We start from the raw sequence: 13,897 nt of genomic DNA, 5'->3' as shown, positions 1-13,897 counted from the left end.
AGTCAAGTCAAGTACAACTTTATTTTCATCTGTGCTGTAATACAGCACAGATGAAATTTCCTCCCTCTTAAACAGACAACAAGACAACAAAGGGTACTCGTCTTCGATGTGCCAGTGTGTCACATTGGGATCGCCAGAGATGGGCACTTGACCCGATTTTGCCGGTCCATCCTCCGACCTCAGTCCGCGACCTGGGCACCCTTCTGTCATCGTCCCTCTGTCCTTACTCATAAAATAATCGTCCCCTGACCCTGTGCATCCTCGTCCTTTTAAGGCGCTTCTGTCCTCCATTTCACACAAAAAAAAAAAAAAAAAAAAAAACCCTCCGTGCATGGCGCTGTGGGAGACAGGCTAACAGCCACTCGAATCCCTATCGCAGTCGCCGCTATTTTAAGACCGGCAGTGCAAAAAAGTGTTCACTTCAATAAGTCATGCGTAGCCTTGACAATACATGCGCAGACAAGAGGAGTGCAATTGTTTTGTCCTCATTCGGGACGAGATAATTTGCTGCCTGTGAGCCAGAGCTGTATCTCACTTTGGCAAGAAGCCCACTGGGATCCAACTACAGCCGCTTTTTTTTTTTCCCCGTTTAATTTTTTTTTTTTTTTTTTTTTTTTGCTTTGCTCCCATAATGAAGGCAATAAAATACAAACTCTTCTCCCACAAAATAATTCCTCTATTGCAATATCACGGTATGTAACTCTTACCCTTGCTTCGGTGTGACCTCAAGACAAGGAGTGGACCACGTAACACGCAAAGGAGGCTGTTTTTTTTTTTTTTTTAAATTTTCTGCACACTCACATCTAGCGCCTCCCGCAGCTCCTCTGCTCCTCCTTGGAGGTTGTCGATTTCATCGAGTTTCCGCTCCAGCTGGTCCAGGAAGGCGTTTTCCTGCTTCAGATAGGACAGCAACTCGCACCAACACGCCCAAACCTCCTGCATCACACGTGGGCCAAAGTTAGAAAGATGCTGTTAATGCGCTGACGGAAAAAAAAAAAAAATGATGCGAGAAAAGTCAGATGGGGACACAATCAAAGTGTCTTCTTTGTAATCTCCACTTCACAGATAACTGCCTCCATTTCACAAAATGCTGCTTTTTTTTTTTCACCCGCTACCACAATTTGCATCTAAAGCCATTTCGTTCATGAGGTACAACTTTTATTTAACTTTTATGCGCCATACATTTGAATGGGATTATTTTAACACGGTTTTCCCCTCATTTTCCCACATTTAAGCGCAGTGAATGTTCAAACTACGCAGAAAGTTACGCGGTTAATGCAAATGTACTTTTTTGGAATTAAACCTGTCTTGTTTGTGATGAGCATTTTGGCCTACTGGAGAGTGCGTTTTTTTTTTTTTTTTCCAGGCGGCACTTGTGATTGACAAACAGCCATATCTGTCCTCACTTTTTGCTTTGAAGCGTTAAAAGAAGAAAAAAAAAATGACCTCCAGAGTTTTGCACTTTCCATCCAGGCGGCTACAGAGGCGCTGGTAGTTGACCTTCAGTACGTCAAGCTCTGAACGCAGGGCGTCATGAGCAGTGGGCGGCGCCTTGGCGATGAAACTGTTCACGCTGTCAGTCAAGAGTTTAACCTTGAGCTCCTTGGAGTGGACTTCCTCCTGGGCTCGCTGGCGGAGAAGACAATGCATTTGGTCAAAGGATGCGATGTATACGGTGGAGGAGAGGAACAAGAGATGTGACGGCGTAAACTGAAGAGCGAAGGATGCACCATCAAACACATCACAATTGACAAAGCCTCGTGTGCTGCGGGGAATGAAGCAGTATCGCCCACACACATCCCGAAAGGAGGAAAACTCTGATCATAGACGGAGAAATAGGAGAAGGAACGAGAAGTCAACAGATTACAAAAGAAAAAAAAAATCAATTTTTCACTTTCAACTCTTTCCAGCGAACCTTCTTCAAGGAGGAGGGAGCTGAACGGGAAGCCTTATGGGAGCGGCGCAGCTCTAACACTGCCAACAATCGACATTACAAGTACACTACATGATGTATGTTCAGTAAAACAATGCGACTGGAAGAAAATGGATGGGGTGAAGGGTGTAAAGGGAGGCACGAAGCTTTGAGCTGCGGTTAGGCGACCAGGCGGCTTTCTAGAACGCCGATATCAATTGATCATGAAGAAGGCAGCATGGTGGAATAATGGTTAGCTCGGCTATAGTTTAGAAGGAAGGTGTGAGGTTTGAATCTTTCCTCGGGCCAAATGTTGCATCCCAGAATGCTGTGGGGTTGAACATTACGTCACATACTGTATATGCAGAAATATGACGTCACAGAGAACTCCCAGCTCAAGACAACTAAACTTGTTCTATTTATCTGTTGGACTAATATTTGTCAATGCTGATTGTCGCAGCTGCAGTAGCAGAGGATGGACGCCATTCATCACTCGCTTATTGAAGTCATCGGCCAAGTGTGTGTTTGAGCCTGAGAATAACCGTTGGACAATGTCACCAAGCGACAGATACGTGGCAAGAGAGGCGTCTTACACGCTAAGCTAAAGGCTAAAGCGACACAATGCCGTTAATGAGCCTGTTGCTAGCCAACGTCCGGTTTCTCGACAACAAGATAAGCCGAGGGCAGACGGCAGACTTTCAGGCGGTGGGGAGAAAAATAAATAAAATACTGCTCAACGCACAATTAAGCGATGATGGTAAAGGGCAGAGCATTTTTTATCTATCAAGGGAGTTCAGTGTTGTTCTCACTACGAGTTATCAACGCTAAAGGTCGGGTATAGCATTTGCTCAACTGCATGACATCATAGATAAACACGAGAGACTTTATGCAGCAGATTTTCACCATTGCAACTTCTCAAAAACTTTACCCCAAATGTGGACCGACAGTATTTTCTTGACATTTTTTCTTACCACGGTAAAGAATATGGATGTCAAACATACGGCCCGCGGGCCGGAACCGGCCCCCGTGAAGGTTCGATCTGGCTCGCAGAATAATGTAAAGGTGATAAAATGCATTAAAGACACAGAACGAATATTTTTAATAAAATGCAATTCATGGATTATCCGTGCAAACTCCACACAGGAAATCCGGAGCCGGAATCGAAACCTGCGCCTCTGCACGGTGAGGCCGACGCGCTAACCAGTCGACCAGCAGGCCACCATGTAGTAGTCCACTGTACTGTATATTCCAAATCAGAAAGCGAGATTGCTTTTGACGGGTTTTACTTCATAGTATTACACACAAGATCCCACATACTTTGAGCTCTTCCACAGCTTTGCGTAGTTCTTCGGGTGTTTTGTAAGTGAAGTCTCTCTCCAGGTAGTCTTCCTCAGCCTGGTTGATCCACTCCTGCATCTCCTGCATCTCCTTCCTGAGGGCCATGGTCTTATCCAGGCCACCTTTCAGAGCTGACTTCTTCGCATAAGCCTTTTAATGGGAACATCGCATCAAGACCAACGAAAGCAGCGAGTTGAAAGAAGCCCGGAAGATTTACGCACCTGTTTGCAAACGTTCTCCCACTGGGCATTCAGGTCATCCAGCTCCTTCTGAATGTGAATGGCAAAAGGGGGCTCCGCCTCCTTCTTCAGCTGCAGGCCCACTTCGTTGATTCCGTTGACGCTTGGCTGGATGGTGTGGATGTCGTTCACCAAGGCCTGGCCCATCAGTCGTAACAATTTTGCTCAGTGTTTAAGCAAACTCACACACGAAGGGCGGCGGCAATGCTGCTCACCGTGCATTGTTCCAGCTGTTTCTCCAGTGCTTCCGAGTCTCCGAGAGCGGGCCATTCCTCATTCAGGAAGACATCCACATCTGCCATCCACTTCTTTAACGTCTTCACATCATTCTAAAGGAAACGGCTTGGTTATGTGAAGGCGGAAAAAGCCAAGCGGCCATAATCAACTCATGAGATAGCTAGCGGCTTGGCAAGCAATTGAAACGTTTGCTCAACATCAGCAGAGGTAATAGGAAGCTCTTTGTTTTCACGAGTAAGACTATTCATCGCACAAGTAGAATGACTATATCTTACTAGCATAGCATTTTGTTACCCCATGACTGTCTTTGACGACCTTCAGACAATTTTGCGCTCGACTCGAACAATCGTAGCACACTAGCAAAACAACTGCACGTTACTAGCGAGGCAAAAAGTGTACACAACATAACAACCGCCTGCGACTGCTACAGCGAATGACATCATCAAATTCTACTGTCCCTCCTGGAGTGACATACAATTTTAGTAGTTAACTCTTGAGCACATCAGTAGTGATCATCGTAGCACATCTATGGATGTCAAGCTTTTGCCCTGACTGCTAGCTTGAAATACACAATTTCGCTTATTGGGTGTTTGTGTTCCAGTTTCACCTCAAACTGCACGAGTTTGGCCATGAGCTCTTTGATTGTCTTGCTGTTATCTGTCAACATGGTGCCGAGGCGCCTCCAGCGTGCCATGATGTTGTCCATCTCAGCGTGATACCTAACAAGAAGAAAAAAAAAAAAACATTGGTCGGTTTTATTTGTATTTGACATCCTGTATTTTGCCTTCCGTTTGGTTTTAAAGGCATTTGGAAATCCAAACAGATTTCTTCTGAGAAACGTTTACTTCTGGCAGATTTCGGGCGGAGCTTTCTGGAAGACCTGCTCCACAGCAGATGTCAGGTAGTCCACTTGCCCCTGGTGACTAGTCAGCGCCACCTGCAGTGCCTGGGGAAGCCAGATGGAAGAGGAAAAACGTTTTGTCTCAACACCATATAAAGTCGTCCTCGTTACAAATCGTGTTTACTGTCCATCAGAGTAAAAATGACATTCCTCTAAAGACAATTTGAGAACGTGAATGCGAATAGATTTAAAGACGCCCTGCCAAAATGCTCCGTTCGCACATAGTATATCCTTTATATTTTCCCCTTTTTCGACATTGTGGCAAAGTGCTGCACAATCCGACGTACAAATAAAGCTCATGTCATATTCTTGATATTTCTGACACCTTGTTGACGTGAAGAGTGGAGTGGAGACAGCAGATATTGTGATCATTACCAGGGACTGTTTTGTTCCGCCGGGAGTTTGCTCATCCGCTTCTCGTAATTACAGCATTGCAGACAACACACACAAAGTGAGACAAGCGAGGCGGCCGGCTTGCCGCATGTTGAGCAGACAGTCGGCTACACCGATTTTCACACGTATTTTCGCTTAAAGCAGACATATTATGCATATTGTCTAACCAAGCGTGGATTTTGCTGCATACGAGATTCACTAGGTTGTTTCATTTCACACTTGACGGGTGGGCGGGCACTCCAGAGACCGGCTACTTGTACTCAAGCTCGGAGAAGTCAATATTCCATCGTATGTTCCCTTTCAAGATGAAAAGCTGATTGGGGCTGGTTGGGAAATGTTTTATAAAAATCGCTGATCGGTCTTTTCATACAAAGGCTTTTGTTTTGTTTTTTTCCTGAGATGATGGTACAAATAATTCCAGGAATAACATTTTTCCGAAATTCCCGATGATGTGTGTTTTCTCAAGACAGACACGTACGGCTAATGGAAGACTCTAAATTGCCGAAAGTTGTTTGTTTTTCTATTTGGGGTAAAGTCAGCTGACAGATTTAAGGTTCAGGGATGGGTAACCCCGCACACAAGTGTCAGTGGTAGAAAACGAACGGACGGATGCATGGTGAGCCGAGGATTCACTCTAATCCTGTTGTGTGCCCTCAAAAATAAATTCAAATTCAAAATACCGTCTTCATGTCATTCTAACGGGCATATCGGCATGGCATCAGTAAATCTGATAAAGTACAATACATTCACTCCCATTATACGTCTCAAAGTCATGACATTTTGCCTTTCCTTCCGCATCTTCTCAACCTTCAGTGAAATTGAGAAAGGAAAGGCGGTTGTAATGAATTATTTGTAAACATGAAATCTATCACCGTACCTCCATGTCCTTCAATCTCTGCTCCATAATAGGATACTCGGTAACAGCTGTGGATGGAATCGCCAGTTTGGCTTCACATTCCTGTAACCACGCTAAGAGCGTGGAGATCGTCTCCTTATAACGTGCCGGGGGCAAGCTCTCCAAAACTGGATGAGCAAAAAAAAGGAGAAGGCAGTCAGACAATAAATATGCTCAAGCTGATGAGTTTCTGCCACGTGCTGACTCAATGAAATGTAATCTTTCTCTGCCAAATGGGACATCCAAGTGTGCTTCGTCGAACGCTTCAGGCCAGAGAACATGATCATGCGATGGATGGCGCAGTTTCCATTTGTCATACACGTTGCTGCCAACAAATGCTTCTTTGCTCAAAACTGTTCGATATGCCATAACTCTGACTGGGAGACGTGCATTGGAACTCGGCATGAGCTGGTTACCAGCATCAGAATGTCGAAAATCTTTTTCCTTTGTCGACAAAGGTGAGTGTTTTGGGAAGTGTTCGGAAACTTTGGATCCCGCGGCTTAGTAGAGGGAAGCTATGCAAAACATGCTGCTAAAGGAGGCGATGTTTATATTTACGAGAGTGCCCCCGATCACTCTTCGACAAATTCAAGGTAACATTGAAATAATGTTATCTTGAAATGAACGTTTGCAAACATCTACAAGAGTTAGCATGTCAACAATTGGTGAAGTAGAACCGCTGCCAATGCAGCCAAGTAGTTGACTAGCATTGCTAACATCAGTTAACTTCAGTTCTTAGAACTTTGGCTGTTGTGTTCCATTTTGTGTGAGGAAAAACAAAAAAATCAACAGTTTCTAAACTTTTTACATTTAATTATGCACCAAAGGAGCACAGTGTATGAAAAAAAAAGTGAGTGAACTGATACATTTCATCCAAACATTTTACAGCTGTAACAGCAATACCGTGTTAGCATGAAGCTGATACCGTCCCCTGCCCACTTGGAACTACGATAAATCCTACTTTACTACCCTCACTGGGTATTTATTTGATGAACTGTAGGCTAGGCTAGGTTTAAGGTTCGGTTTCTTGTCAGAACTTTTTACAACTGATCCATTCACAAACAAAACACGTAGCATGCTAGCAGTTAGTCTGCAGTTCTCTCTGATGATGAAACGATCTACACAACCTCACATGTTCATTGTGCGTTGTGATTTTTCTAAACTCCTCCACAGATAACGCTGAGCCCGAAATTATTTGCGCCTCCGATGAAATTCAATTTACCATTTATCAAGCTTTCGTTGCTTTTGGCCAAAATACACATCCAAAACAGTTTCCAATACTTGGGTCCAACTGAATGACACATATTTGTTGAGGGCAAAAGTCTCACTTAGCTGAAGCTGCCTCTCTCTCGCCCTCAGGTCCTCCAGAACCTTGCGGTAGTGTTCTTTGAAGACGGTGATGTCTGCATCCAGGAAGGCCGACGCGTCCTCCTCCCCATCTTTCTCCCTCTTCAGCTCCTTCAAACGTTTATCTAAAAGCTCCACTTGTGGTTGTAGAGAGGCCAGACGGGCCACTTCCTCCTGCGTGATAGAGAGACAACGGTTAGCTACTCGGCAAGTATATTGGCTTTTCGATTCCTGAGTTCCACTCAGTTGGCTTTATGTTAAATCCATTTTCGTGGAAATGTTTAAATAAAGGCCCCCGATGCTAATAAGCTGGTAGCCAAGCAAGAAATTGGAGTGCAAAAAAAAAAAAAATGTTCTGAGAGGTTTTCTGGACCTTAAACTAAACAGAGATTAAAAGAAACTAATCAGAAAGGAAAGAAAGATAGAATGAAAGGAACAAAGGCAGGATGCAAAGGAAGGAAGCTAGGAAGGAAGGAAGCAAAGAAAGAAAGAAAGAAAAACAAAGACAGACAGACAATCAAGGTGGAAAGGAAGAAAGAAGGAAAGAAAGAAAAGCAGAGCTGTTGTATGGAGTGCATACAAACAAAATTAAACATGAAAAGATCACAGAATGGGGGAGGAAATGACAACTAACCATTCAATGGCAACTGAGGCACAGAAGGTGCGCTTTATTAAAATAAGAAACAGGCATACTCACAGAAAAGTACTGAGACACATTGACGCATGGGACGGGGAGGAAATGAAAAAGAAATTCAAATATGACAAGTAAGAAAAAGCCAAATGAAAATAAGGGAGTGGCACAGTCGCGCACGTCATTCTCACAGTCAATATTGTGTGTTGTGAAATATTTTTGAAAGGTAAAGTAAAAACAAACAATTGAGATGATGTGTGCACGCCCTCTCATCAATGGGAATGTGGCTGTGCTCTTGCAAAATAGGAGCATTGTATGGTGGCTGTGAACTCCGGTCCCTTCACCAAAAGCAGCAGAAAGGCTTCAAGTTATCTCATGCCACTCCCAGTTCAGAAAATTAAATATTTTTTATTTGCTGTCCGCTAGCGGAATGCTAACATATGACGCAAAACGTTAAAAGCATCAACAGTTGCGGTGTTTTAAATCAACACATCGACAATATAACAATACTTAAAGCCATATATTCTTTATCCTCTGCAAAGAATGGGAACTATTACGGCAGTTTACTGAGGCATTTAGTAGTTGTGAAAGTATTGGGTTGTGTGTTGGTCAAGTCACATATAACAGAACACGGAATTAATCGCAATGCACAAACTGTTTCATTCTTAACATTCTATTGAAACATGTTACAACACTGTAGAGTGTTTTTTTTTTCCTTACAAAATACGCAACACCTATAACAGTGTCGTTACACGAGCACCTTTCAGGCAGCTCTGTGACACTGTCAGATCGACCGATGAGATGTGCATGGATGCATGAGTGTGACCGTGTGTGACAATGATGGTTGCGGGGATGGGGAACCACTGACTCACTCTGCATCGGTCCAGTTGCACCCTGAGCGCCTCGGGTTCTGGTGACGGTGGCAGCTGAACCTTGAGCCAGTTATCACTGAAATCCACTGCCTGCACACACTGCTCGTACAAGCTGTAGAATGCCAGCACCTGTACACAGGCACACACACACGCACACACAAGTTCAAATAAGGAAGCCTCGCTTAATTCTCATGAGACAAGAAAAAGCTGGGCTCCATCTGTCTTGGCTCACAAACTATTTTCTTGATATGTCAGCAGCAGTGAACTCATTCTCCACCCACATTGGCCTCAGATTGAGTCTTGTCACACCAGACCTCATCAATTCAAGGCAGTGTGAAAGGCTTGGTTAGAAACACTCGCGTCAAGAGAAGAATCCATTATCGAATCCGCTTATTCTTACAAGGGTCGCGAGCCTATCCCAGCCGTCTTCGGCCAGTAGGCGGGGGACACCCTGAAACGGTTGCCAGCCAATTGCAGGTTAAGAGAGCTTGCTGGTGCTAGAAAGCTTAGCACCGGGGTCCGTTTTGACCTTTGACCATTGCAAAATGAGTCTACTTCCCGAACGTTTTGATGCAAGATGTGATGTTGAAAAAAAAAACTTTGTTTGGCAGGGCATTGATAAAAGAACTGTAAATGTAAGTGCCTTGGCTGGCTCAGACTCCTGGGGTTTGAAATAAATCCTAATGTATGCAGTGCGTGTATGTGTACCTTTGTCTGGTAGGCCAGCCATACCAGCCTGTCTGCCAACAGAGCACAAAAGCCGACCCAGCGCTGGTTCAGCTGCTCGGCAGCCTGGGCGATGTCCTCAGCCCGAGTCCCCTCTGGCAGGAACGAAGGGGCAGTTATTATCGGAAAAGGGAAGAAACACAGTTGGGAGGCTCTTTCGCTGACACAGAACAGACACCGTTGACATTTTTGATGTTAATAATACAGTACAATGACTTGAGCCGAATGTGGTCAGCAAGACAGCTTGCGAGCGTTACAACACCAGAGGTAGAGTATTGTTTTGATTGCCGTTTGCTGTTGTTATTCTGAACACATATCGTTGGTTGTCAGCCACACTTGTGAGTTACTTCGTTTTGATCACTCGGGCCACTTCCATCACCACAATACATCTTCCGTGGATGTTTGATATGAAATTTATCAAACAGCTTAGCGTCTTTATTTAAATTGCCAAGCGAGGGGCGACACAGCGGACGAACCCGTTGACTGTACGTACAGCAGCTGAGAGGAGCCTCGCAACGCTGTTAGCGCCCAAGCTAGCTGTCGGCTAGCGCCTCTCGGTGGTTTACATTCCAGCTGCCGTAGACTTGACGCAAATATCATTTCACGGCTAAAACATGTAGTGATGTGTTGGCATAACAGAGTTGCTCGACATATTTTGTGGACACGCGCACATTTTCATGATTCTGAAACTTGGTATTTGTTCTTTTCAATCATTCAAATTTGGCAGTTTCTTCTCCGCTGTGTGCCAAATGATAATGGCATGCTTGTTGTCACCATATAGGGAATTGACATGTTCTCATGTACGTAAGGGTAATTACGGCACAGAAAGAACAAAGTGCCGATGCCATGTTGCTAGGTGAAGGTCCACCAGAGACTAATTAAGTGCCACCGTTAGCCAAAAATCGTCCACCCTGTCGGCAAGCTCAAATACTTTGCTGTTTGTATACATTGTCTGCTCGCGGTGCAATTTAGAAGCAAAATGCTCAGCCAATTAGCATTTCTTATAGCATAGCAGCTACTTATTTCAATAATTATGTAGTTGGATGGAAAAAAAGAAATCCACATTTTTTGGTCTCAAAGGCACCATATGATGATATCGACTCATAAAAGGCAACACGATAGAAACCCAGGTCATGTCTGTCACAAAAGAGTGATGGGTGTGGCTCCAAGAGGCAAACTTGAATCGGTGAGAGGCCTTGGTCTGTCTGGACCCATGATGCCATGTTTTGAAGAGCTTGGAAGCAAAGACATCAATTGCTTGCACAGCTCAAGTGCTGCATAGCTGGAGGAAGATGATGTTTTGTTGCCTGAAGGTTAGCGGGTTGGCGGCAATAAAAGACAGAAAGTCCAAGTTGAATGAGTCTGCGTTTTTACACAGCCCCAACAAGGGCAGTGAAGAGGACGGAGGAGACTCTCTATCAGGGTTTCTATGGCGACAAGGAGAGAGGGTGGGACAGGTGGAGGCGTTGCCATGGGGACAGACAGGCTGCCCGTTGAATAGGTGTGAATGCATGTGAATGCCGGTGTGCACGTGTGTGTGTGTGTGTGTGTGTGTGTGTGTGTGTGTGTGTGTGTGTGTGTGTGTGTGTGTGTGTGCCTGTGTACACGGTACCCTGCTCAACAAGGGTCTGTGCTGTGCGCGTCGCTTCTTGAAGCTTCCGGTACTTTTCTGGTCGTTCCCGTTCTATAAGCTGCAGCAAAGAATGGCAGGAAAAGAGAAACTTGATTGATCACAAAAGTCGAATAAGACAAAAAGAATGAACATTTTCTATTTCGACACAGTCTTTATCGAATATTAGTTCGGTAAGCTACGAGGCCGGAGCCAACTGAACTGTCGCCCCATGTGTGGTGGTTCGGATACAAACGTGTCTGTCACTCAACGCGAGCAAGGTTTCGCAATAAAAATCTATGCTTCCGTGTATAAAGCAAGAGTGCTGTATACGTAACATCTCAACACGTTTCCCGATGAGCAAGCATGTTGATTTCTAGGCACCATTTGCGGCGGGGACCATTTTTAGTTCACGACTGTCCAGTTCAGTCGCTAAGGCCGAAAAAAAACCTTCTTTGCATGAAGATGCCAAAGTGATGACTTTGATTTGATAAAATGTCACGTTCGTACTTGCCACACGGCTTTTCTGACCAGCAGTTCATCTTTGAACGGAATTTAAGATGAATGTACGGTTCTACTGCATTTTTCTGCACTCCGATAAAAACACACATGACCACGTGACATTTTTCGTACAGGCACAGTTTTACCTGCACTTTGTCATAAAGGTCCTGAATGCTGCCTTCTTTGCGGGACACAGAGAACTCCGGACTGTGCAGGATGGCCTCGCCTCGAGTCATGTAGCTGTGAAGCTCTGTGAAGTCCACATCAAATCTGAGGGATGAACAAACTGTTATGACTAAAGATTTAAAAAAAAAAAAATGCGCTGACCAAACACATCAGTATTTATATGATTGAAAAGTGACTTCCACTTCACGGGAGCTCATAAGAAAAACAAAAAAAAAGCTTACAACGGCTCGCCCTGTAAGGCGATGTCAGCTTTTCTTCCGAGTCTATTGGCAAATACTGTTGCATATTTCTAAGTGTCCTATGTGTTGACTTCAAAATGGCGCCGCAAGAGTGGCTGCCTTTCCAGCAGCTCCTATATTTTGTTGTTCTACTTTTTCCTTTCATAACTTTGCTGCTGTGAATTGGGAATTTCTCCATTGCGAGACTAATAAAGGTTTTCTTAAAATCGTATTCATTTTTACATACGCGTTCACATTTTTTTCCCAAGATATATTTCGTCTGACACAAACTCCTCCCCTCTCCAAATAATACCTTCCCACACTGTTACTGTCTCGCGTGATCGCCATGCCTGCTGAAGCAGCTTCAAGCAAGAGACTGTCGTATTCAAATTCATTCCAAAAGAATTACTGTATGGTTTTATAAATTACAATACTTGAAAAAGAATGAAAACATGTCACATTTTTTTTTCAATTCGTATTGTTTGTCTTGGTGAGGCCGGAACAAGGAAAGATGATTCAATTCATAAAATTTGAGTGAAGCATCTTTGATTTGATCATATAAAGCAATCCTTGACATCTGATGAGAGTGAACACCTACCTGCTAAGGTATGTGAGCAGAAATGGGTGCATGCAACTGAATAATGCACACAAGTTAGAAAACGGATGCGAAATGTTATTGATCAAAGTTCACCCGGAAGTGTACTGACCTTTTCCTGAGTTCCGAATCTACGACCACCTGCCTCTTCTTCTGGGGTGGGGACTCTCGGGCTTGGCGTAGTGCCGCTACACTCTCCCTCGTCACCTTGGTAACACTCGCCGTGCCTGAGTGGGTCATTTCGGGCTCGGGGGATGCCGCGGTGACGACCGGTGAGAGCTGAACGAGTGCATAGCCAAAGAGGGTGTTGGATTTGGCATGACAGCTTTTTACAGGATACTATTTTATGAACATCCACTGTACATCCTCTGATCCAGAACATCTGGATCGTCTCGATTAGGCTTTACGCAATGACAAGGTTTAAAAAAAAAAAAAAAAAAGATACTTGATCACGGATTCGATCAGAAGATGGGGCAATATATTTGTGTAGACAACTTGTATATTTACAGTCAACGCACGCCATTGCGTGAATGCATTGTAAAAAAGTACTTGGAACCCAAAAACTTCTTCAAAAAAAAAAACGCTGACACATTAATGTTTATAACATCTCCTCTAAAGTTAATTAAAAAAAAATACAAAATACCAGTCGTTCAGGTAGCCGTGGCCTTTGCTAAGCCTATTATTATCTTGAGTTGGAAACAAGTCCACACATTTACTTAGCAGGTACAATATGACACGTAGCCTACGGCAGCAACTTTTTGGCTCACATTGGAAGCTGGCTGTGTCGTACAAGTCCCGGTGCCCCCAGACCCCAAGGACTTTTTTTTGTCCGAACTTGTTTGTCCGCCTTTTACCTGGTGTCTATGTGACAAAGTAATCAAAGCCGTTCGACTCCGGTGTAGCTGTCCACATCCGGCTCCATCTCCACAAAACTGTCTTGACTTTACATTTAATGTAATCGCGTCACGAGAAAAGGTCATATGACATTCAGCGTGACCGCAGTATATCTCGTATTGTCCTCGTTTAGCAAACGTTTAAATGCGTCGTGTCAACGACGGCGTTACATCCGTGTTAGTTCAGACAACACGCCTGCCTGCAGGTTGCATCTGTGATTGGCTGAATAATAATAATAATAATAATACATTACATTTATAAGCGCCTTTCAAAACACTCAAGGACACTTTACAATCAAAACAAGAACAATAAAACCACAGATAAAATTATAAATAATAAAAGGATAGATGAATTTAAACTGAATTTAGCGACTCGAAATAGTTGACGCCGGCAACATCGCCAC

The 13,897-nt window shown here is 44.1% G+C and overlaps 1 protein-coding gene across 1 annotated transcript in view; it reads right to left on the bottom strand.

The window, feature by feature from the left end:
* LOC109507773 (dystrophin-like) overlaps positions 1–13,897 on the bottom strand; it is a 38,309-nt gene that overhangs the window by 19,161 nt on the left and 5,251 nt on the right. The window contains exons 5-18 of the mRNA XM_019857421.1: positions 12,713–12,879; positions 11,748–11,871; positions 11,104–11,182; positions 9,474–9,586; positions 8,766–8,894; positions 7,244–7,436; positions 5,898–6,043; positions 4,572–4,672; positions 4,334–4,445; positions 3,705–3,818; positions 3,472–3,627; positions 3,230–3,400; positions 1,447–1,629; positions 802–936 (exon numbers count right to left, since the gene is read on the bottom strand). Coding sequence (XP_019712980.1) covers positions 802–936; positions 1,447–1,629; positions 3,230–3,400; positions 3,472–3,627; positions 3,705–3,818; positions 4,334–4,445; positions 4,572–4,672; positions 5,898–6,043; positions 7,244–7,436; positions 8,766–8,894; positions 9,474–9,586; positions 11,104–11,182; positions 11,748–11,871; positions 12,713–12,879 — 1,923 coding nt within the window. The remainder of the gene's footprint in view (positions 1–801; positions 937–1,446; positions 1,630–3,229; positions 3,401–3,471; positions 3,628–3,704; positions 3,819–4,333; positions 4,446–4,571; positions 4,673–5,897; positions 6,044–7,243; positions 7,437–8,765; positions 8,895–9,473; positions 9,587–11,103; positions 11,183–11,747; positions 11,872–12,712; positions 12,880–13,897) is intronic.

This window comes from Hippocampus comes, unplaced genomic scaffold (assembly GCF_001891065.2).
Source record: "Hippocampus comes isolate QL1 unplaced genomic scaffold, H_comes_QL1_v1.1 scaffold256, whole genome shotgun sequence".
Taxonomy (NCBI): Eukaryota; Metazoa; Chordata; class Actinopteri; order Syngnathiformes; family Syngnathidae; genus Hippocampus; species Hippocampus comes.
The sequence above is the reverse complement of the archived record's forward strand: the minus strand, read 5'-3'. Positions and strand labels throughout refer to the sequence as shown.